General features: G+C 40.5%; 2 protein-coding genes across 3 annotated transcripts in view; both read right to left on the bottom strand.

Moving 5' to 3' along the window:
• Positions 1-5467, bottom strand: part of LOC137892468 (polypyrimidine tract-binding protein 2-like) — an 18844-nt gene extending 13377 nt beyond the window's left edge. For both annotated transcript variants that reach the window (XM_068737612.1, XM_068737614.1), the window contains exons 1-9: positions 5386-5467; positions 4227-4248; positions 3718-3769; positions 2458-2621; positions 2245-2316; positions 2068-2139; positions 1806-1964; positions 1241-1351; positions 667-835 (exon numbers count right to left, since the gene is read on the bottom strand). In XM_068737612.1, the coding sequence (XP_068593713.1) occupies positions 667-835; positions 1241-1351; positions 1806-1964; positions 2068-2139; positions 2245-2316; positions 2458-2621; positions 3718-3769; positions 4227-4248; positions 5386-5393 (829 nt within the window). In that variant the 5' untranslated portion in view covers positions 5394-5467. The remainder of the gene's footprint in view (positions 1-666; positions 836-1240; positions 1352-1805; positions 1965-2067; positions 2140-2244; positions 2317-2457; positions 2622-3717; positions 3770-4226; positions 4249-5385) is intronic.
• Positions 5468-6263: 796 nt separating this feature from the next.
• On the bottom strand, positions 6264-24624 carry dpydb (dihydropyrimidine dehydrogenase b). The gene is made up of 25 exons (XM_068701702.1): positions 24375-24624; positions 20790-20900; positions 20510-20592; positions 19932-20019; positions 19639-19800; positions 17862-18058; positions 17574-17655; positions 17108-17195; positions 16624-16731; positions 15950-16119; positions 15658-15868; positions 14632-14816; positions 14321-14536; positions 13250-13414; positions 12591-12659; positions 12342-12425; positions 11997-12117; positions 11631-11750; positions 9739-9881; positions 9589-9643; positions 8861-8982; positions 8544-8690; positions 8320-8382; positions 6945-7022; positions 6264-6867 (listed from the first exon to the last, which is right to left on the bottom strand). The coding sequence occupies exons 1-25, from the start codon at positions 24402-24404 to the stop codon at positions 6703-6705; spliced, it is 3063 nt and encodes a 1020-aa protein (XP_068557803.1). The 5' UTR covers positions 24405-24624; the 3' UTR covers positions 6264-6702.
• Between the last annotated feature and the right edge of the window lie 406 nt (positions 24625-25030).

The raw sequence follows: 25030 nt of genomic DNA, 5'->3' as shown, positions 1-25030 counted from the left end.
GTGCCAAGATTTAAAAAAAAAAAGCTGACCAGGACTTCTTCTCTCATTGTCAAATAATGAACAACGGCATTAAAACGTGGATACAAAGCCGGAGCTACACTTGCTTTTAACTACTCGTTTGTGTGTAGATGATGGCTGACGTGGATACCCACGTCCCTTAGAAATGAACGCTCTGCATTCACAATATGCAACGAGCACGAGAACGGTAGGGGCAGGTGATTGGACAGGGTCAGGGGTCGGTGGGCACGCCAGCAGCGACCACAATGCCGGAGAGTTTTGAAGACGGGTTAAAAGAGTACGGCCGCAATCACCCGCATCTGTGCAATATGCTCGACAAAATAGCTAGAGACGGACCAGTACCATTTTAAAACCTGCAATAACAAAAAGGGAAACAAGTCCGAGACCGGTACGTCCGTGCACACATCTAGCTTCTCTGCGTTGGTATTTCTGCTCGCTGCCGTTTCCACTGTTGCCCACGTGTCTCACCACAACAAATTCCACATTTACCTGCAACCTGTAATTTTACTGGATTCCAGCAAAATGCTTTATTTAGCTATCACGACACCTCTGCGAGGGTATCGCTGATCGCTTTGATATAGAAATCCCGTTTGTGTTTGAGATTTGAATGGATGTGGCGTAGACAGATGACGATAGAGGTGTATTTACCCAATAAAGAATGATCCTTGTTGACCGACTCTCCGTCCCCGGTAGGGAGGTCGGGTCTGGTGTAATCTCGACTCTTGTCGTTGTTGTATTTGACGTTGAGGTTGACCAGTTTACTGAAGTCTATCCGCAGAGTACAGCATGAATTATAGATGTTCTGTCCATCCAAAGACTGGAGTAGAGGTAGTGGAAGAGGGAGAAAGGATCATAATAGTGTTTAAATAGTGTGATAATGATTCATACTAAGGACATTTTACAGTTATGAATCAGCCAGGCTGATGTAATGCAGAGAATGTTAAAGGGCTGAAAGTTAGACTGCCTGGTTTGAGTGTTGGGCACTAACAGGCAGAATGAAGACTTCTGTTAAATCACTGAGATTCAACCTGAAATGTGATTCATTTTACACATGAGTGAACACTCAACACTGGACATGTACTTAGCAGTGGCCATGAGTCCATCACAACCTCCCTTTGAATCTAAATTTGTTGTTTAGACATTCAACAAGGGATTTTAATATAAAACAGGAAGTAAGGTTGCTGCTGTGACGGCCAGACTTTGCCCATGCGTGTGATCCTACCAGTTTAGCCTGCTGTGCATTGACGGGGTCGCTGAACTGCAGAAGAGCCTGAAACTGGTTGTTCTTGGTGAAGGTTATAATCTTCATTACGGTCCCGAACTTACTGAAGATCTGGAAGAATCAACAAATTCATAGGAAATAACTAGGAAACATGACTGTGCTTGATTTAAATAACAAACCTAAAGCTACGCAGACACTAGGGCTGTACCAAAAAGGTCAAAGCAGGCTACGCTAATATCATTAAAATAATACTATTGACAGAATTAGATTCTAGTGATGTAGGATTGTTTCTGACTCGTGGGATCCAAACACTTAAAATAACTTAAGTTTCTCTTAAACTATGATGACAGACATTCAAAAACCTCAACAGAACCTTTGAATTAAAAAAAAGCCCTCGCAGACAAATCATGATTCAGTCAACCAGAATGAGCTTTGAAAAGGCCTCATGCTAAAGTAGATATCTCATCTCTTTTTTTTCACACCAAGAATATCCAAACATTAGGGGAAATGAAAACGTGGCTATTGGACTGTGTGTGTACCATCCTGAACGGGGGTTTGGTTTTACCTGCTGTAGAACGTCCAGCGTCACAGGATAAAACATGTTGTCAATGATAATTCGCAGGACGGGGCTGGGGGGTGGAGCTAGGTCCAACACTCCAGGGTCAGAGGATGGAGAGCTTCCATCCTGAACCGCTGACACTGCCTGCAACACCGCCTGGGCCCTCTGGGTGGAAAGGAAAAGATACATCACGCATGGGAGGGCATCGGGTCCCACATCAGTGTAACCCTGGTGTGGTTGAAGGACGGCGTTTGGTGGGTTAGTATACCTGGTTCAGAGCCGAGTCGGTTTTCAGCTCCTTATGGTTGGAGTACTGGATGAAGACGGGAGTGTTTCTGACCTAAATAGAATACGATCCGAGGAAGACACAGTTCAGTTAGTAGCACTCACAACATGAACAGAAAGGATGAATAATGTGTAACAGTGACACTGATGTATTTCAGACCTGTGGCGTGACAGCTGTGTAGTAGTTCACCATGGTAATGGCTGCTTCTTCTGTGCCCAACTCCAGGAACGCCTGGAAAAACACAGCAACAGTGAGCTTTCTACAGTAACAAATCCCCTCCAGGACAATGTGTCACTGTGTGGAAAACGCCGCTCCTGTTCAGCCTTCACGTCAACGTACTGGCTGATGGTATGGAGTTCTGCTGTAGTTTACCTGGTTCTTCCCCTTCAGCATCAGTATATTGGTGACCTTTCCAAAGGGCAGCCCCAAGGCAATGACTTCAGTCTCTGACACTTCGTTGGGAAGTTTCCTGATGTGGAGAACTCTAGAGGGAGGGGATTCGTCCAGGCGCTGTTTCTTACTGTCACTGCCGTTCGCTGAACATGAACACAAATAATCACACGGTACCATGACTCTAGAGATTAAAGCTCAAGTCAGAGTACAGCACCAGCGTAAATACTAAAATAGATGATGACTAAGCTCCAATTAGCTGCTTCACTTCCAGAACACTGGTACTGTGCATGCTGGCTCACTGTCAGTAGAACAGAGCCATCATTAATGTTATTAGTAACACATGTTTTTACTGCTAGGACCAGTCAAAACAGCCTTTAAGTGGATAATTATATCTGTCGACTGAATAATCCTAATACTCAATTTATGTTTCAAGCAAAAATGCCAAATAGCTCCTAGACCCCGACTACTCAACTGTCTGGTTGTAATATTTAGTTTTTTTGTCTTCTGGTATTTCATTCAGAATCAGACAGAAAAAGAAATGTGATGATATCACTTTTGCTTTTGGGTATATATTCTGACATTTTGTACATCATAGTTTGCAGGCAACTGAAATATTGACTTTCATTTCCACTTTAGAAATGGTGGAAGTGTTCTCTAGGCTGAAGACATGTTCTAATCCGGTCAAACTGTTGAGACGGGAGTTTTTCTTCTCATACTATGGTCAGTCTTTGGGAACATCAGTACTGCCTTTTTTCTATATATTTCATTATACTTTAGTAGGAAAAAACTGTATCTTCATTTCTCAAAAATTCTGACTTTTGACTATTTGATAATTTATTATACTTTTCATGTGATCTACAATTTCAAAGTTGTACAAAATATGATGGTACCAGATTTAAAGAATTTAGACCAATCAGAACAAATGTGACATTTTTCCTTATCATACTAAATAGTATTATTTACCCATACACACGTGGGTAAATACTGAAAATAATAGTTTGAAGCCCTCGAGATGCAATTTGTAAACTAACAGATACAGAAAGTAAAATGTATTCACAGATTCATAATAAATTCTCAATTACTAGCACAACTTCACTCACCCATTTTATTAAAATGTGTTAAAATGGTCTTTCCTCAAGCTAAGTTCTTCATTTAATACACGTTTTGTTTCTACTAAAAAGCACTACTGGTCTGTCTTCTTCACCATTGCAGTCCATGTGTGAGCATGTTGGTGCTTACCGGTCAAAGGGGTGGGGCTGCTGCTGTACATGTTGAGCTCATCTGAGCCTCTCTGGGAAAACAAGAGAAAAGGAAAAGAAATGTAACTTTCATTTACATCCCATTTCATTTACAACCAAACATATCAGTATTATAGGAGTAACAAACATACTAAACATTATAACTAAACATATACGGTATAATCTCTGTCTGCCCTCCTGAACTATATATATATATATATATATATATATATATATATATGACAACATTACTTTAATGGCTTTACATTTATCTCAATGATATTACACCAGTTGTCATTTAACTCAAAGGATAACACACATCTTTATAGTATGTCGTCTCATTACATCACAGCCAATACTAATACAAAAAAGGTATTAGCTCTATTCACCCGCCCCTGTACTAACAATCTAAAATACAAAATACAATGACATCCAGTCAATTTGTGAACAAAATCATGTAGACCTAATAAAATGCAAGAGTGTTCAAAAGTAAAAAGTAAATGCGCTTGCCTTCACACCAACTGCAACATCACTGTCAACGGAGAAAGAAACAACAGCAAATAATGTTACTTCAAATGGTCAAGGAAAAGAACCCGTATAATTTAGAGTGAAGGGGAGACTGCTGCTGTTCTCTGGGTGATGGTGTGTAGCAGATCTCTTTGACATGTGTAACAGAGGAACAATCATGCAATAACAGAGGTTGAAATGGTATTGTTTTTTTAAAACTCTTAGTTCTTAATGCACAGAGAAGCTCGTGCAGCCATGGAACAGTTTTAGAGGGTCAATACTGAATTAGTTCAACACACTGATTGGCTATTTTTACCCGCATTTGCATCATTGCATGCGGTTGCCCACAACACACATTAACAAACTGGGACAAAATCCTGTCACACACGCACACACATATTGTTCATCACAAAGACATCATACCACCATGGAGGCACACACCCACAATACACCCGGGCCAGTTAAATAATATCACAATTTAATCTGAAGATATTTGAAACCTCCCCACGCAAATGTAACAATTAAGCTGCTCAGTGGCTTTTCAACTAATTAACGCTGTTCACTTTGTATTACATTATTATGTTATGTCATGTTTATGTCCCATTCACCTTCTCTCATATAATACCTAACGTTGTATACAATAAGCCCGTGGAGGTCGCGTGTAAGCATGCACGAGCTGCAGACAAAGGACCGAACTGACAGGTGCGCGCTCCACGTCGGATAGGACGCACGGGGCTAATACCTTGTTACACTAATGCTAAACAACAATAACTGTCGCCATTTACTCATACGAACATTCATCCCTCATATGTTCCACTGGTAACGTCAGCGACATGAATCCAAAATTAGCTGTGACATTGCCGAAGTTAGAAGACCCAGGTGAGGCGTAAAACGCGCACTAGAGTCATATTCTACCTGCCTGTGCATGTAGGCTTTTCTACTTGCAAGACAGCGTTGGACCGCCTCATTGCTTAGTGGGGAATTGGTGCCGTTGTTTAGCTAGCATCACGTTCTTCGTAATATACAGTATAAAGGATCGCAGCTGAGCTAACAGTTAGCATATCTTAAATTAAGCACGGGGGACGGTTCATTCTGTCCACGTCACATGCACAGCAGTGGGAAGTCCAACTAGAAGCATTATTTGTAATATTGACTCATTTACCCGTCCATTGTAGCTCTTTGTCCTCTTCTGTCTGTTGATATTTCAGCACAATTCGACGCCTTGACAGAGTGAGCAAAATGGGCGTTCTTCTTCTTCTGCTGTTTTATCGGCTGCTGGTGACAAACAGTGGCATCAGGCGCATTAGCGCCACCTTCTGCTCTGGAGGGCAACCGGCTGATTCATAATGAAAGGACATAATAAATAAGTCTCGCTCATGTCCTGTTAGAATAATAACGTTCTTCAGCTCCTAAAATGCTCAAATACAATAAACCACATACCATTATGATGTCAGACATTATGTTATTAGGTCTGTCTAAATTATTGAATACATAATTAATAAAGTCATGTATTACACGTTGTAAAGCCTTTACAACGTTACCTATTCAAGAGTGGTGCCCAGCATTTTAATGTTATAATGTGTAATATAACACACATATATGCACATATGTTATTGACTCTATATATGCAAATATAGAATAGAAAAAAGTACATTTCATTCTGATTGTAGCAGAAATATAAAGTAACATAAAATGACAATTCGCAAGTCAATATATAACCATTCCAACACTGGAAATAACACAATTCATCAATATAATTTAACACACATTTTGAACAATTGTTTATTTTACTTTTAATACTTTATTATAGTACATTAAGTGCATTCAGCTGATAATATTTATGAACTTTAGTTTTAATTGCAGATATTTACCCACGGGGTATTTGTTCATTGGGGCATTGCTCATTTTTAATCAAGGTAAATATGTGAATACTTATTCCACCAGACCAGTCAGGACAATATAATTACTAAGTCTATGAGATTCATCCCAGGTTGATCCACGGTTTATAAGATATGTAACAGTTCATACAGTGTGTGTATGTTAGTTTGTGCTCCAGTGTTTTTATTTTAATCACAGACCATATCAAAGATTTATTTTTACATTAGGACATTAACATACAATACATACATTCACGTTTAATTTTAAATGTTTAGTGTTTACAGAGGGATAACAATAAAGATGAATTCACAATTATTCATGTCAGAATTACAATTAAATTATTGACATATTCATTTTGATGAATCCTGATCTAAAAAAGGTTGGCATTTCTTAAAATCATAATTTCTCATGAACTCCACCTATTACTCTCTATCAAGCAGATAAACACATAAAATGTAATTTTTCTATCACTTTTGAATTCTTCCAAGCATTAATGGGACACATTACCTCATGAGGCAGATTAATCTGATCATAAAACCCAACTTCATAACATCTGATTACCGTGATTAAATAGGTGGACAGTGTTGGTTGGTCTCTCCCTTCAGCAGACTGGACTGACGGGCACACCCCTCTTGGGTTTATAGGGTTTCGTCATGGTAACCATCTTGATGCAGTCTATGATTGGACAGACGCTGAGGCACAGAGTGCAGCCGGTGCAGCTGTCAGTCACCCTGGGAAGGTGGGTCTCTGGGTCGAACGTTATGGCCTGTGAAGACAGTTAAGGCAGTTAAGTCTTCAGAACAGGGAGAGAGACGACTATCGTTCTGTGACGGACTGACATACCTGGTATCCAGAGTCGTTGCAGGTCATGTAACATTTTCCACAGTTGATACACATCTCTTCATCTATCAAAGCCTGGACCTGAGAACACAGGGAAAGATCATGATCAATTCATGATCAATTTATTTCATAAATATATATATATATATATACACACACACACACACACACACACACACACACACACACACACACAAACACATATATTTATAACACAGCATTATTGTAAGAGAAAAGGTAAATAAATGAAAAGTAAAAAAAAAATGCAGAAAATAATAGTCAAAAAGTAAACGAAAAAGTAGAATAAATTAATAAAATTTAGAACAGGTGATATTCTCCTGCCTATTTATACCCAACCTCTCATCACTTCAACGTTTCTTGTTTCCTCAGTCCATTGAAGCGTTTCAGACATATCCATATTTTCCATAAAGTTTCTCATATAGAGTCAAAGAAGTGATTCTCTCCATTGAGAGGCAGGAAGACATCTCCCTGATCCACTGACTTACATGCAGCCTCTTTACATGTTTCCCTGATAAAGCTATGAGGTGTTTAACATTAACAGCAAGCACATGTTAATAAGTGTTTCGGAAAATTGGATCAGCTGGATATATGTGTCCACAGCACTCTGAATAGGATAAGTGGTTAGAGATAATGGATGGATATATACGTCTAATATGAACAAATTAGGGTGCAGAGGTAGATCTATGTCCAGTATATTATACATTGCATGTGATACCTACCCTCGTAAAACTTTGGAATCAATTTGCACTCCCAATATCTTTAAAGTTGCTTGGTGTCCCTTTGAAGGCGTTTTGTGTCTCTTTGTGTCTCGTCGTAGTTGTTTTGTGTCTCTTTGTGTCTCATTGTAGTTGTTTTGTGTTTCTTTGTGTCTCATCATAGTTGTTTTGTGTTTCTTTGTGTCTCATCGTAGTTGTTTTGTGTCTCTTTGTGTCTCATTGTAGTTGTTTTGTGTCTCTTTGTGTCTCATTGTAGTTGTTTTGTGTCTCTTTGTGTCTCATGGTAGTTGTTTTGTGTTTCTTTGTGTCTCATCATAGTTGTTTTGTGTCTCTTTGTATCTCATGGTAGTTGTTTTGTGTTTCTTTGTGGTCATTTTGAGTCTCTTCCTTGTTGACACTTGGAGATTACATTTTGTATGTGAAGGCCCATGGGCCCTGACACTTTGGGCCCATTTGATCATTTGGCCTCTAATGATCATGAGAAGACAGTTTGGGTTATGCCAAGATGTCAAGAATGTTGTAAAAAAATGTATTGCCTACCATAGTCGTTGGGCTTCTGTTCATTTTGGTGGCAACAACCTCACTTAAAATGTTTAATTCTTAAAATATAAAAGAGCTATGATATGTGAGAGTATGCGTACCTGCTCCATGTTGTTAAGCTCCTGGTACGCTCCAATGTGGCGCAGCGCTCTGGCTATCACGTCCTACACACACCCATGACCAAACACACACACACACACACACACACACATACACAGTATCCACAGTGGTTAAAAAACATATTTCACAGGCCAAAGCACAATAATACAACAATAATACATCCAAAGGAGTAGAGTGTGTGCACAGTGTGCACAGTGTGCCATACCTTGACTGCAGGGACAGTTCTTTTGGGCCCGTTGCCCCGGCTGATGTCGGCTTCCTTCACATCAGTTTTTGCGTTTCTCAGCTTTTTCTTGTACTCTGCGATGGCATCTGTCCTCTGCTGGAGGTACGGCCCAAAGCTAGGGAGACTCTACACACACACACACACACACACACACACACACACACACACACACACACACACACACACACACACACACACACACACACACACACACAGATGGCAATGGATGTAGTAATATAGTAGCATAATTAATATACTGATACTGTGGTAGTAGTATTGGTAGAAAGTGGTGGTACCTTTCCCACCAGGTCTTCCAGTCTGGGAACTGGTTTCCCCTTCTGATGCCTCTCTGTTGGAGGAGACTGGCCGTCCCAGTCCTTCAGCTCCAGGCTCTTCAGGTACAACAAGGCCTTCAGACCTGAACACACATATCCACCACGATGGTATCATCATGCAGGTTAAACATCCGAAAGCAGAAGCATCTGGACACATTTGACCATTCTTAGGTTGGTCGTTATTTCAGGAGAACATACAAAGTGGGTATGCAGAACTCTTCAGACCTGAATCAAAACATCTGTCATGTTCAGACAGACTTCAGTTAAAAATACCCTAGAGTACATCCTGTTGAGATAAACAACAGGTTAACCGGCCCCATGGGTCATTGTTTTAGTGAATAATAACACAGCTGAATGCTAAACCCATGCATTTTACTGTTATAACTAGAATAACTGCCTCTTGGTTGTATTCGCCAACTAGTCATGTTGCAGTTTTAACAAATGTCAGTCCAAAACGTCATCACTTCATCGTTTTATCCTATTAGACACAAGAATGTCTCCAGCAATGGCTAACGCCGGCAACGAGGGAATAAAAAGACCGTTACAGTTCATGACATAAAAAACATCTAGTGATGTTTGTCATTATTGCTTGTTCCTTGTTTCAGGGTCCAATATGCTGGATCTGCTTCATGTCTTTTCACCACGGAGAATATATATATATATATAAATACAGAAACACAGTTACACACCCACACAGTAATCCTCAATCACTGTGAAGTCCTGGTTCTGTACTGCACTGCACACCTGTGGGAGTCAGACACAGGAAGACAAACAGAGGTCAACAAAACATAATCACAACCATAGAAAGTAGGATTTCATTTTCACAGTAGTATCATCACCTGTAACACTGAGGCCCCGGCGTGGAGAAACTGTAGTCCACTCTCTGCTGAGTCGATACCTCCGGTGGCCAGGATGGGGAAACCAGGAATTGCTCTGGCGATGGCTGACACTGCTCTGAGAGCGATGGGTCTGATGGCATTACCTGCACACATTGTTAATCATATTAAGAGCTAGTTCAGTGTGGATGTCATGTGTCACTTTAATTCACTCAGTCATCCCAGGATCTTTTAAAGGATAATGCTGTTGTATTTACAAATCTGACACGCAATCGAACGGAAGTGACCATATTTGGAATGCGGAGGAGTGACGTATACGGCTCTGGTAGAGTCAGCAACCTGTCAATCACTGTGTAGCCCCGCCCTACAGCATACCCTGCTTTATGATCTATTTGACTCATGTTTACAATGTTTACTGAGGTAATAAATCAAGAGAGAAGTGGAGTCATTTTCTCATAGACGTCTATACAACCAGACTTCTATTTGCAACCGTAGGAGTCGCCATGTTGGTCCGCATCAGCTTCAGTTAGCAGAACTGGAGGTTGCCGCCTGGTTGTAAGGCAGAAGCCCTTCCCTTCATTGTATGTTAATTTGTGTGTGTTTGTTGTCCATCTGTATTCATGTCCCTGTCTATGGTACCTAATTAAAGATGGACTTCACCAGTTTACTCGGTAAGTTGAGTTTGTTCATAATAATGAGTAACACTCAGTCAATGAAAATGGTTCTATAATGTTTTCTGTGGCTGTTATGGAAGCCAGATGAATCTCCCTAAATGTATTCTTTTTTTTTTAAATCTGTGAAACAGGTGGAGAAAAATTGGCAGGTGATTTGTTTTTGTGTCAGGATCATTTTTCTACGTCTATGTTGTTGTAGTACTAATTTCAGCCACAAGAGGCTGTTGTTCTAAATAGGACTGAATAGCATTTATGTTTTCCTCCTAGTGAGTTTTAATGTACATAACTTGCTAACACACATTCTATGTGCCTTATGTTTAAAGTGCATGGAGAAATGAAAACACAAAAAAGAGAAAAAAGCCAATCAAAAAAGTGACCCTGGCAAAACTTTTTTCATCTGTTCTTAAAGGTCTACTTTCTAGGATCTTGGTTTCAGATTACAACCAATTGAAAGGTCTCCCGTGAGCCAAGGGTGTAGGAGAACTAGGGTGGCCAAAACGAAAATGCGAATACCATCTCTAGAACCAACGTTTGGTTTGTCCGTTCCGTGCTACTGTAGAAACATAATGGAAGAGGACACGGTATGTGGATATAAACGGCTCATGCTAAGGTAACAAAAACACAACAGTTCTTATTTTCAGGTGATTATACATTCAAGAAAACATACTTATGAATATCATATTCCATTTCTGCCAATAGATCCCCCAAAATGCTATACACTGTTCCTTTAAGTCATAAACACAGGAGAGAAAACAATTTAGATCAGCCCAAAAAAATGGATCACCAGAATTATTTATTCTCATTTGCCTCTCAGGGATTCCGTAGGCTCTGGAAAGAGTGTTCCAAAATTGAAAAAAGACCCAAATGATATCATCTGAGTCTCAACTTGGGCGTGGAGACTACAAATTTATAATAGAAAGCCGCGTTATGAACTGGAGGTGTTAACCGAACAGAGAGATTCTGACGAAAGACGCTATGAAGTTGCCCAATGGGAAGTGTAGGATCCAGTGTTTCTGGAGCTTCGCTTCACATTATTACAGACACAAAATCTGGATATAGTGGCCTCTGCTGCTTTAATTTACTCTTTTTGATCTGTCTTTTTTGAAGGTTTATTAGAAGTGCCACACATAATCTCTACAAGTACCTTTTTATTACAGCAGTGTCGGGAGCTACCAGCTAAAGGGATTGTGTACGTGTTTGTATGTTGGTGCGTTTCCTCACCAGAGACCCCTCCATACGTGGTGCGTTGGCCCTTCCCGACACTCGGCCAGGGGGAGCCGTCGGCCTTCAGTCCCATCATACCTGACACTGTGTTGGTGGCTGTTACTCCATCGGCTCCACCTATAACACAGCACAACAATAACAACAATCACACACATTCATTACAAATCCTCAATGTTGATAATTTGCTCTCTCTCTCTCTCTCTCTCTCTCTCTCTCTCTCTCTCTCTCTATATCTATATATATATATATATATATATATATATATATATGTATATATATATATATATTAATAGGACGTCCAGTAGCAGAAATGAAGTGGAAGAAAGAAAAAGAAGTGAGCGTGGTGCGGTGAAGTGTGTCCACCTTCATGAGCAGCCTTGGCGATGTCGACTATATTGGTAACGTTTGGTGTCAGTTTGGCAAAGAACGGAATGGAAGTGGCAGCACGCACCCAGCGGCAGATGTTACGCACCAACACCGGGTCCTAATTCCACAGACACATAAAAACACAAACATGTCAATAACACACAAATCATTCAGCATATCAAATACTACATTTTTAAAAGATTACACTAGATGGTATCCTCCATAATATGCCAGAGCAGGCTGTAAAAAACGGAATGAACTGTATGCTTATGACGAGTAAATCTATGTGCATATACTGTACATTGGAATAGTGTGTGTGTGTGTGTGTGTGTGTGTGTGTACCTGTCCACAGGCCAGTCCCATGCCTCTCTCTCCCATCCCATGAGGACAGGACAGGTTCAGCTCCAATGCATCCGCTCCTGATTCCTAAACACACACACACACACACACACACACACACACACACACACACACACACACACACACACACATTTCCATTTCAGACTGTCACAAACCACAGAGTTGCAACCTGTGTATGCTCATTCAATAATTACACAATAGATTCTGTAACCGGCATGTGGTTTTCCTCACCTCTGCCATCGTGGCTAGTTCTGTCCAGTCTTCCTTGTTGTAGCTGCACATTATACTGGAGATCACCACCTGACAGAGAGACAGGGAGAGGGTTCGTTTTCAAATGCCCGTTCTTCAATCACGTGCATCTGATATTTCAGACACACAGTGACTTGGGTGGAAGATGAATCTCACCGTGGTGTTGGATCAGACAATGTAAATAGCCACTGTCTGTTGGTAATCTTCTTAAAAAACATTTTAGATATTTTTGTTGAAAATCATCATCACATCCTGACAGCAATCAATGAATCAATTGCTCTGACAAAAAAAGGAAAAAGATCTGGTATCTGTGGCTGTCACAGGACGTTATTAAGCTCCTCCAATCATTTCATTTGGCCCGAATGTATGCTCGCCACCAGAGTCTTCCACAAGCTGCTAGCTTAACAGCCGTGAGTACTAACAATAACCATGTTTGTTTACGTTCATTATGGTAATTTAGGGGGTCGTGGCTTTGGAGGGATGCCCAAAATGACGGGCTGTCAGTGTTGTTGCAACACTGGGCTGAGTTTTTCTGTTGGATACTTTTTAAAATCTAGCGCACTCCACACTGCTGTTAGTAACGCTTTTCATGTTTGTTAATAAAGTACAGTGGTGACTCTGACCGTGACGAGGAAACTTACATTGTTAGGGAAGTCCCTCTTCAGCTCTGTGACTGACCGACACCAGTAGGCGGCCGTCTTCTCGCTGATGAGCTCGATGTTGAGGAAGGAGCCCTGACCCGGTCCGTACATGTGACCTGAGGTGGTCCCGCGCACAATGCGAGGAGACACGTTGGTCACCAGATCCTGCAGACACAGATTCACAGAGGCAGTGGTGTCTGTGTGAGTGGTTGTTTTTATGTAACTGGGTTTCCATTGGTAAATGGACTCAGAATCCACTTCCATGTCATGCATGTGTGTGCATGTTTCCATTAATGCAGACATATTACCATATTAGCTAATAACACACGGTATTCCCTGAAACAAAAGCTAAAACTAATTTATTTGAGCTTTTACTGACAGAATCTCAATGTTTACTTCGATACTTCCAATAATGGCAAAACGTCAGAGCTGAAACATTCAGGTGATGAAACAGTGGAACAAAATTCAATTAGCAACAATTGTGATGCCAACGAAACTTCTGGTTCCAGCTTCTTAAATATGAAAACTTGCTGAATGTATGATTGTATCATAGTAGTATACTGAAAATAAAAAGGCTTTGGACTTTTGGTTGGACAAAACAGGCAATCTGAATTGGGCTAAATTGGGCTTTATGACACTGTGATGGACATTTTTTCATTTATTTTCTGTCAATTTACAGATTAAACGACTAATTAAGGTGAGAAAAATGCCCTCAGTAGAGTCCAGTTGTATGCGAGACTAGCTGTGGACAGACAGACAGATACACACGCACACATGACCAAACACATGATCTCCCAAATAAAAATGACTGGCAGACTAATCCAAAAATTAAAATGATTGTTGAGTGCAGCCCTATAATATTTTGCTGGTTACCATCTCTGTTAGTACTGCCATTTAGACCAATGAACTATACAAAAAAGAAACGGAACAAACTTTGCAAAATAACCAAAGTGAAGTGGGTAAATGGTTATAAAAGTGGGCTCCAGAATCCCTTATGTTTGCATACTAATGTGAAACTCTAAGTGATTGCTTGGTGGTACTTTATACTGTGTGTGTGTGTGTTTACTCTACCTTATTCAGTCCAAACGTCTTGGTCAGAGCGAAGCCCCATCCTTGCTCAAAAGCTCTCCTGATCATGGCAGTGCTGGTGGTGGGAGGAGCAGACGCCAGACCAAACGGGTTGGGAAACTTTATTCCACACACCTCAACGCTGATGTCCACCTGATCTATAGCGCTGTAAAACAGCGGCAGCTTCGGAACTGGGTCCACTGTCTGTCCGTGCAGAGACTGCAGGAGCAAGGGAGACGGGACGAATGTGTTACAGCCTGTGTTTAATTCAGTAATAAACAGGGGGGGGGGGCTTCTCGCTAAGACCAATTTACCTGCATGTATCTGTGAATGTGCCACGAAGCCTGTTTGCCATCGTTCACCGATTCCACTGTGGTGTTTGCCAAACCAGCGATGTCTCCTCCTGCAAACACCCAGGGCTCACTGGTCTGCATGGTGTCGGTGTTCACCTCTGGAGTGCCCCAGCGGTTCATCTTCACAGGAGCCATGGCCTCACTTACTACACACAGACACATACGGAATATGTATGAAAACATGTTATCACTAAATTAAGGTTACTATGAGGAACTTACAACTGGTTGTGAAACAGCCTCAGTTTAATACCGATGCCTCTATATGACGGCCTCTATATGACCTTCATCAGTAAATGAGACCAACACTGACATTAAGCTGCTGGGGACCCAGACCGTATTGCTGAGCCCGCTGGGGGGGGAAGCACGGGAGAACCAGAACCAGGACTGTGCGGGGCTGACTATCAGACCCGTGCGGCAAAAAAATAAGAGGTTTTCTAAAGGGAGTCTGGTGCAAGGAACACTACTGCTGCTTTTGTCCACAGGGACCACCACAATCAACGCAAAATGTAAGTTCCTCGAAGTACCTTTAATATTCTGCATTCAGCTACAGCATCACTCAGTAACAACTCCTACAATTCTGAAAAGCTCAAAGCTGTTGTGTAACAATGCAAATATGTATTTTTTAGGATCTTTTCCATAGTCGCACAGACCAAGAGACCAAGAGTTGATTACATATGCTGGTCATCCTGTGCTCAATAAATTCAATTTGAAAAAAGTAGGTTTATAAAATTGAGATGGTATGCAAATCAGCTATATGAATTACCCCTCAAATACCTATATTAATTCTATTATATTTATAAAACTACAAATGCAATACCACATATAAACATACAAAAGACAGCAAAATAGAAAAACACACATAAAATACAAAGATACAGAGATTTACACACATCTTCTCATTTTCAACACATATTAGTTGACTGATTTGTTAGGGCAAAGCAAAGAGGCTAATTGTTGGTCAGCTAGTCCGTCTGATTGGTCAATTACCTTGCGGCTCGTTGAGCATGGAACCAAAGGCACTGATGATGTAATCAGCCTTCAGCCTGACAACTTGCTCTTCATCTTCCAGCCAATCACCTTCCTCAGTCTGCTCGGTGCGACAGAACTGTAACCCGGCAACCCGGCCGTTCTTCATGATGACCTCACGAGGAGACAGGAAGGGCAGGAACTCACACTTCTCCTCCTTAGCCAACTCCATCTGACAGGAAAAAAACACATGTTCAGCGTTCTCTATGTTTCCATCTGCGTATATATCCGTCCATCCATCCCTCATCCGTACCTCCTCAGGAACAGCCCTGATGTTAGTGAATCCCTTCCTGAAGCAGACGTAGACTCTCTTGGCTCCGCAGCGTAGAGCCGAGGTGGCGCAGTCAAACGCGGTGTCGCCGGCCCCCAAAACTATCACGATACCTCTTAACTCTGGCAGAGAGGAGCGACACTGACACATACCTAGACCGAGTGAGACGGAGACAGAGAGACAGTAATATGAGACTGTCCCTGATGCGCAAATATACCTTTCACTGCTGAAACATTTTTATATATGAACTAGTTTGATTTCCTTATCAATACCTACAAATATTTGTTAATTGAAATTATGTCAGCAACAAAACTGTTGTGTGTGTGTGTTGTATATTTCCTGTAAATGGTTGATGTACACTATATCCATGCTTTGTGTGTGTGTATGTTCTTGTACTTGTTACATAATAAGGACCGACTTTTTAACCAGGCCATTTTTGAAAAGTGAGGACATTATGGCCAACCCTCACCTCCGCCCAGGCCTGTTTGAGGGTTAGGAGTTGTTTTCAAGCTTCAGGCTAGAAAAATGTTCATGCTAAGGGTTGGGGTCAGGCATTAAGTCATGACGGTACGGTAAGGGGCTAGGGAATGCATTATGTAGATGAGGGTCCTCACAAATATAGAAGTACAGGAAAGTGTGTGTATTCACCGCAGTACCTTTCTTGCTGGCAGAGGCCACCATGGGCAGAAAGTCTTTGGAAGTGAAGAAGCCTTGGTCCATAATTAAACCCTGGAAGATGTTAGCTCTGTTGGCCTGAGGGAGACCTGGAGACAGACAAACACACACACACACACACACACACACACACACACACACACACACACACACACACACACACACACACACGCATTGGACAAAAAAACAGTCAAACCGCTTGAACAGATATGATTGTCAGTGAAGCAGTCCAAAAATTCCACTATGTCACACACTTACACTCACTCACACACACTCACTCACACACACACACACACACACACACACACACACACACACACACACACACACACACACACACACACACACACACACACACACTATATGTATACCATTGTTATAGATGGATTAAAAGGTGTAAAAACCCAATGGACGAATGTTTAAAATGCACATCCATTGGGTCAAATGCAAAGAAGACGCACTTACCAATTCCAATGAAGACAGCCTTAAATCCTTCCTCTTTCAGGGACGTCAAAGTCATTCCGTCAACACCTAGACCCTTCTCACACACCACCTGGCGTGTACACACGTACACACACACACACACACACACACACACACACACACACACACACACACACACAAACACATTAAACAACACCGTCTAGGGATTGAAATGATCATCATTATTAGTTTAATGTTCATGAATATCCAATATCACAAATCAACTTTGTCCATTTTCTATCCAATATGGGACTGACAATATATTCAAAAGAATTGGTATCATATCTTAGTACACACTGACTCCATTAAGATGACCAAAAATCCATCTAACAACCAACAGAAGACTAAACAACTATTGTTGTATGTATTTTAGCATTTTACAGTATGGACACAGTATGGACAATAAAAAAATATGTGTGTATATGATAAGAGTTTCTATGAGTCATACCTTCACTCCCAAGTCCTTCATCAGGAGTATTTCAAACTGGACCACCTCATAGGGAAGCCGGAACTGAGGGATTTCTGATGTGCTGCATGGAGGGAACTGTTGAATTTGCTGTATCTAAAGCCCTACTTTGTACAATTATGTATCAGTAATTTTGTAACTGTACTACAGTATATATGTGTGTGTGTGTGTGTGTGTGTGTGTATGTGAATATACAATTTCAACTAATGTTATGCTTAACAATCTTTGATATGACGCAGTATGAAATACAATATGATGATGATACATTACCTCAGCCCTCCAATGTACTTCTGTTTCTCAAATATCGTAATATCATCATATCCAAGACGGGCCAGGAAGGAGGCACAGCTGACTGACGCTGGGCCACAACCAATCAGAGCTATAGGGGCGTGGTAAGACTCTGGCATCTCATTGGCTGGTGGGAGTTCAGGATTCCTGATCTGAGGGATGCCCATCTTGCTAAACACCTGGGAAGAAAATAACACACCCCCATATTTAAAATAATACACCTATCAAGCCCATTAATAGACTGTTCATACCATAACACTGGTATAACTCTCAACACAACATGGCTGACTTTAAAGTAGCCTATGTAGCATTTTCTGAACAGTGGCTACTGTGGCCACAATGACGTGCTTCATTTTAAAACTGTCCCCCCCCCATTAAAAAGGGGGCCCATACAGTAAGTCGTTTAGATGAGCAAATTATTAAAAGACCCTATTTATGTATATTGTTAGGCGGTGACCTGTCGTAATTATGATGGCCGCAAAGGAGGACATCAGGTGACGTAGTATAAAGAGAGACAAAGGTGAGGATGGAGGGGTCAAACAGGACTTTGACCCAGGACACTTCGTCTCTCGTGTGGAAGAAAACGTTGACTTACTTTAACTTACGTACAAAAGTAAACTCACAAAACCAATTTAACTTATGTCATGTACGTAACCTGGGTTAACTTAAATTACATAACAAACATAGTCTACTTATTTTAACCCAAAACAAATATATTTTCCTAAACCTAACAAAAGTGTTTTGTTGCCAAAACCTCAAAATGTACTTTATTGCCCAAACCTAACCAAACTGTGACAAATTGGAAATATTAACCGTAGGTTTAAAACTGCAACGTCGAGGTATGAGGACGTGTTGATCTCCTGCCACCTGTGGTTCGTATTAGAAGGTTTAATCAACGTGTTGTTAATTTCATAATATATTGTAATGCTTGTACAAGTAGAAAAGAGTTTGTTGCCCATTTATGAGAATCGCCCGTTCCTGAGCAACTGATAACTGAGCAAAATCCATTCACATCCAATCTATTGATGTGAGATAAAAGATAGTAAGTGGACTATAATTTAAGATTATTTGGTTAAACTATAATTAAGAAGGTCAAGAATGAACTTTTACTCTCAAGAATCACATAATCAGCTCACAGACTCAATAATGACAGTTACACAGCAATGGCCAGCTAACATTAGCTAACATTAGCGACTCTAAGATGAGGGTCATACCACACGCGATTAAGGCTGCATCTGCAAAACTCCTGAGTGTGCAATTGTTTATTGCATATGAATTTAATTTTCATTTAAAATAATTAATGTGTAACTTAAAAGTTACAAAGTGTCGCTTTAACATTTACCTTAATGCAAACCAAATCATTATTTTAGTCATAAACCAGCTGCGCAGGGTTACGCCTCTATCCTGATTGAAGGGTTGCTGTGGTAGCCCCGCCCTAAATCATACTCTGCTTTATGGTCTGTTTGACTCTAAATGGACCATAATGTACTAAATGAACATCATGCTGTATTGAAGAAGACTTGAAACTAGAGATTGAGACCATAAACTCATGGTTACAATGTTTACTGAGGTAATAAATCAAGAGAGAAGTAGAGTCATTTTCTCATAGACTTCTATACATCCAGAGGAGTCGCCCCCTGATGGACACTAGAGAGAATGCAGGTTCTGCACTTCACTTTTCAGACTCGGAGGTTACGTCTGCTTCTTTTATATAGGCTATGGTTTTGGACAGAAAACTTGACAGCTTTAAATGTTGTACCTCGGTAGCAAACTGCTGAAGCCCTCCGATGTTAATGGGTCCCTCCTCAGAAGCAAATAAATTGCAGCCCCCCACACACAGCTCGGACGTGGGACACACCATTCCACAGGTCAGACCCAGCGGGTTGTCAGACAGGATGGCCCGTGCTGACCCGTAGTAGTTCTGGTACACACACAGACACAAACAGTAAGATCGTGTCATTAGTATTGCTACTTAGAATTCCTCATTCATTGTTTGTTCTTAAGCATCTGCTTTGTGCATGGATGTGTTGGTGTGTATATATTTTGCATTACCTTGTTAGAGATGCTAGTAATAAATGACTTTATGTCCAGGTTAGTAGGGCAGCTCTTCTGACAGGGAGCATCTGCACATTTTAGACACCTAAAGACAGATTTTACTTTTATTTGACAGTTTACTTTGTTTTGAAAAATCTTTGCTTCAGACTTGTCAAAGAAAGCAGCAAGCATCATGGCAACAATAACGCAAAGTCAGCAACATCCAACAATGTACAAGTCACCAGAAATATCACCAGTCAAAAAACCATAGGATCATCAATAGGGATCATGAATGTCGGAGTAAAATTTCTAGGCAATCTATCCATTAGTTGGTAGTAGTTGGTATAATAATATTTAATTCTGACCAAAGTGGTGAACCAATCGACAGACCGTCCCTTGGGCAACATTGATACATCCTCATCTGCAGTTCTAATCTGATGTGCTATTACTGTCTTGTCCTATAGGTGGAGCAATTTAACAGGTGTAGAATTGGCCTGCTGATGCCCACACAGCTCATCCTTGTAGAGAATCATTAGTCTGCACAATGCGAGTGAGTTTGTGAGATTGGATGTCAGTTGAAAGTATTTCATCCTCACCTCAGTGCTTCCCGTAGAGCTCCGCGCTCGCTCAGCGTCGTGTGTTTGATATCGTCAAAGTTGTTCTCCAACTTCACACAAGACTGAAGAGTGGGCGACATAGAACCATGAAAAACGATGTCACGGAAACACGGAAAAGAGGAGAAAAAAGAATGTGTGGGTGGGCAGATGTGGAGGAAAAAGATATTTAATAAATACTATGGACTAAAGCAGAGTTGTGTGTGTGTGTGTGTGTGTGTGTGTGTGTGTGTGTGTGTGTGTGTGTGTGTGTGTGTCTTACATCACAGCTCTTTTCCGGGTTTCTCTTCCAGTGTTTCTTCTCTTTCTTCTTGCTCGCCGTGGACATAACCTCAGTGTGAGTCTTCACCCTGGGATTCAGAGCCAGGATGCTCTGTATCAAATGAAGGGAAATAGATCATCACATCCATAATGATTAGATTGTGACTGACACAAAGAGAACCAGATGATATTATTAGTCTCTGTTAAGAGTGGCAGAAAAGGTTTTTGGTGATCTTTTTTTCTCTTTTTTTTTTATTTAATTGAGAAACAAAAATGTTTGGCATCATCATAACTGTTTGGTAAGGATGTGTTTATGGATTGTTAAACAACCACAGGACTTTTACCCAGGAGTCCGCTGTTAATGTTAACTTTATGCTTACAACATAACATTACATAATGTTATGTAAGAAAGTCTGCTAAGGGCGGTTGTTATCTGTTTACGCCAGTTACATTGTTGCGGTTGTTACTTTAATATTTGAACAAAAATCATGATGTTTTTCCTAAACCTAACTAATTGTTTCCCAACATCAACCCTGTGTCATTGTACGTTTCTGCAAGTGTGATATGAGGCTAATTAGAGATGCATTTATGAAACATACGTAGGTATTCAACTTATCAGTGGTGCAGAAATGTACAATGCCAGCACTTTTTCTGGAAACCCAAACGTTTTAGACGTCTTAATGTTGCTTTCCACTTGTTACTCATAAACCACTGTTATCTGTCTTTATAGCACACACACACACACACACACACACACACACACACACACACACACACACACACACACACACACACACACACAGTGCTGACAAAAACACTGAAAGTTCTAGGAAGTTTGCTTGTTTGGATGGTTGGGGTCAGAATGATAAGATAATGACGGTCAGTGCACTGAGGTTATGTGACTATGCTTATGTTTTATAAATACATAAGAGCAGAAGGTATAACTTATATCCCATACTGACGTCTTATTACAACAGGAAATATGTCCAATTAAGAAATCAAGATCCAAACGTTAAATATGCTCAGCACATGTTCTACTCTGTTTGAGGCCTTACCTAAAAGCCCTACCAGTCAGATAAGGAGACAGACCTTAACAACTTATTATAATCCATTTCCAACCAGGTTTCTTTACACTTCTAACCCATTGAGAGGGGGAGTTTGTAATATTGCGTGAAGCTATCTGGCAGTTATGACAGTATCGTTTGCTCAACTCATCTCAGTTTCAAAACACATAGACTTGAAATTATTGCCCCATCTCTACACGTGCACACCTCACCGTCATACACCTTGTACAACAGAACACATGGTTTGTTGCATAAAACCACAAGGCCATATTCATCTTTTTATTTTTATCCTCACTGCTGTGACATGTGGCAGAATTATTGTTAAACCCTCTGAACCACAAAAAGCCTGTTTGCAAAGCATATTTTTTTCTTTAAAAAGAATTACACCATCTGTCATAGCCAGAAGCTGTATAAATTAGGCTTTATGTCGGATTTTCAACTTGCTGATGGTCCATGAACACATCATGCGTGACAAACGCATCCCAAAAGAAACGCAACAAAATCAAACCTTAAAATTGTGACATTTCCTCAAAATCACTTTATTCTACAAACAAACGTCGGTAAAGATACTGTAAAAAACATTCTATGTACCAAGTCGGTTCACACCCGGCCCGCGGCCCTATTCTTCTGCCCCTTTTCTGACTATCACTACCTCCATCCAATAAAGGCAAGAAGTCCATTAAATTCTGCGCTTCTCAAAATTGAATGGGGGGGGGAAGCCATGAATGACTCAGCTTGGACCAGCAGTCACGTGACAAACACTCTTTGGGAAACAGGCTGTTTACACAGAGCAGAGAGGACAAGAGAGGTTGTAAAAGTGGAAGTACTTTTATATGCATGAGTTTATGCAAGCTCTGCTGTTTATCTCAGAAAAAGCCAATTCATAATCTTGGTTGTTTATGTGTTCGTGTGGTCACTAACAGACTGGGACCGTTCTTCTGTCTCTCTTGTTCCTTTGATAAACATTAGTCAGCTTTACATCAACCAGGTTGGAACACACCTTTGTGCAATTTGATGAAATTATGTTACAGGACTTATTAGTTCACTACAAAGTATGTCAACCTCTCCTGTATTCAGAGTTTCAGATGTACTTTACCCTTGTAATGTCCTGGAGTCTAATTGGGGATAACTGGGTAAACATAAACTCAACATGTTGATATGTAAAGTGATATGTAAAGCCATTAAAACACCCAAAAAATATCTCTTTCCAATTTTAGGTCAATCAGTGAGATTTTATGGTGATCTGCATATTTCTCCATAGTCGTATGCAACAGGTGTTCTGGATGTATAAGGGGTTGGGTGGTGGCGGGGTTGTTTTATTTAAAGGGCTGTTTAGGTAGTCAACAAAAAACAAAGTACCTGACACATAAACCTGGGTAGCAATTTTAATTATAATCATTTTCTGGAGGTTCAAATTGCTGGGGTCAAAACAGACCCCAGGATAAAAGGTGTTGGTAAATTTGAAGGTAACCGGAGGGTTAAATGTTTCAGAAATGAATGTTGACATGTTTTATATGTCAGTAATGAGTTGGAATGAAGTTGACTAAAGAGTTGAAACACAGAGGCGGGTGATAATTTATACTTTATGCTTTGTAAACAGTCAAACCAGATGGGGTTAAAAATGACCCCAGAGGACAACAGGTGTGATTATGTGCTGCCATTAGAAAAATTCAAATGATTCAAAAACAGCATCCTCACTAAACTTTGATATATACCTCTCTGTGATCAGTCAAATAGTCAAAATAATATAAAGTCAAAACAATTCATTGTTTCATTTTCCCTCAAAAACAGGGTATACTTTTATGTAAACAAGGTCTATTGGTCCTAAATTCCAAAACGAGGGGAAAAATGTGTGGTAATGTGCTGGAATGAAATAAGACTAAAGGTGTAAAAAAGAATTGATTGACAATTTATTTATATTTTATGCTTTAAATAACAGTCAAACCAGGCGAGGTCATTTCTGACACAAGGTGTATGGGAGGACATTACGAGGGACACTGCAGGGATGTGTTACTGCACTATATATATATATATGTATATATATATATATATATATACACAGTATATACACCATTCTGATTCAATTGCATGCATCACTAATATGAACTTTCAAGCGGCACCATGCCTTCAGGAAACGGTGTTCTGTTAGAGAAGTGCCATACCACTGGCGTCGCTCCACAGGTAATGATCGGTGTTTCCTGCACCGCTGAACGAGGAGCTGCGCAGGTAAAACTAGAAGCGCTCCGTCAACATGTACTAGTTCTCTATTCTCTATCGGTTGTAGGTCCAGTGTCCAGATATACGTGCGTGCGGGTCCGGATCCGGATATTAGCGACCCGTGGTCTAGTCCGAATAGTCTCTGAGATACTGAGAGAGATGCAAACATGTGTCCCCATTCTCCAATTTACAAGCCCTACAAGGCTGTTTGCCAGCAGATATATAAGTATTAAAGTAAAGAGTTGAGGTAAAACAAGACACACACACACACACACACACACACACACACACACACAATAATTTACCTCAATGTCTGGAAGGTCTTTACTCAACATGATGCTTCTGTCAGGGTTTGACTAAACGCTTTGTGGAGATCTTCTGGAGATTCTCGTGGCTTTCTGCATCAGAGGTCCGAAGCACTGTCCGGGACTTCTCTGCTCCTTAGTGGATCCGTCCTTATCGGGCCGCTCCTCTCACTAACAGTTACGCATCAAGTTGACCGGTGAAAGCCACAGAATGTCGTCTTTTCTCCAACTAATCTGTCGATAAGGTAGACCGACGGACCAATCTGATAGGCTATATCTCTGGGGTCGAAGTTCAGCACAGCTGGACGGCGGCCTCTGCCTCTGGACAGATCAAACAATAACTACAGTCCCCGTCAGGTCCAAACTCCACCCGAGCATATGTATTTATGTTTAACTTCTTCCTACCTGTCTCAGCATTACTCCACTTTTCACTTCCTCGTTGTAGGCAAGGAATACTGTATATATAACATATATATTATATATATATATATATATATATATATATATATATATATATATATATATATATATATTATATGATATATATTATATGATATATATATTAAAAACCCATTTTACAAGATTACATTTGAACACATAACGTTACGGTAACATAGTCATAGACTGTAAATAATATACCTTCACCCATTACCCAT

This window comes from Cebidichthys violaceus, unplaced genomic scaffold, assembly GCF_023349555.1.
Source record: "Cebidichthys violaceus isolate CVI_PGR_0920_01 unplaced genomic scaffold, fCebVio1.0.p SCAF_8, whole genome shotgun sequence".
In the NCBI taxonomy this organism is placed as follows: domain Eukaryota; kingdom Metazoa; phylum Chordata; class Actinopteri; order Perciformes; family Stichaeidae; genus Cebidichthys; species Cebidichthys violaceus.
The sequence above is the reverse complement of the archived record's forward strand: the minus strand, read 5'-3'. Positions and strand labels throughout refer to the sequence as shown.

Bases quoted from the DNA above. Each gene is read 5' to 3' on its own strand.
- dpydb (XM_068701702.1), bottom strand. From the start codon at position 24,404: ATGTTGAGTAAAGACCTTCCAGACATTGAG. The intron at 20,020-20,509 runs GTGAGGATGAAA...ATCTGTCTTTAG, and splicing joins GCTCTACGGGAAGCACTGAG to GTGTCTAAAATGTGCAGATG. The intron at 12,660-13,249 runs GTAAGTTTCCTC...TCTCTCTGTCAG, and splicing joins AGAGGGACTTCCCTAACAAT to GTGGTGATCTCCAGTATAAT.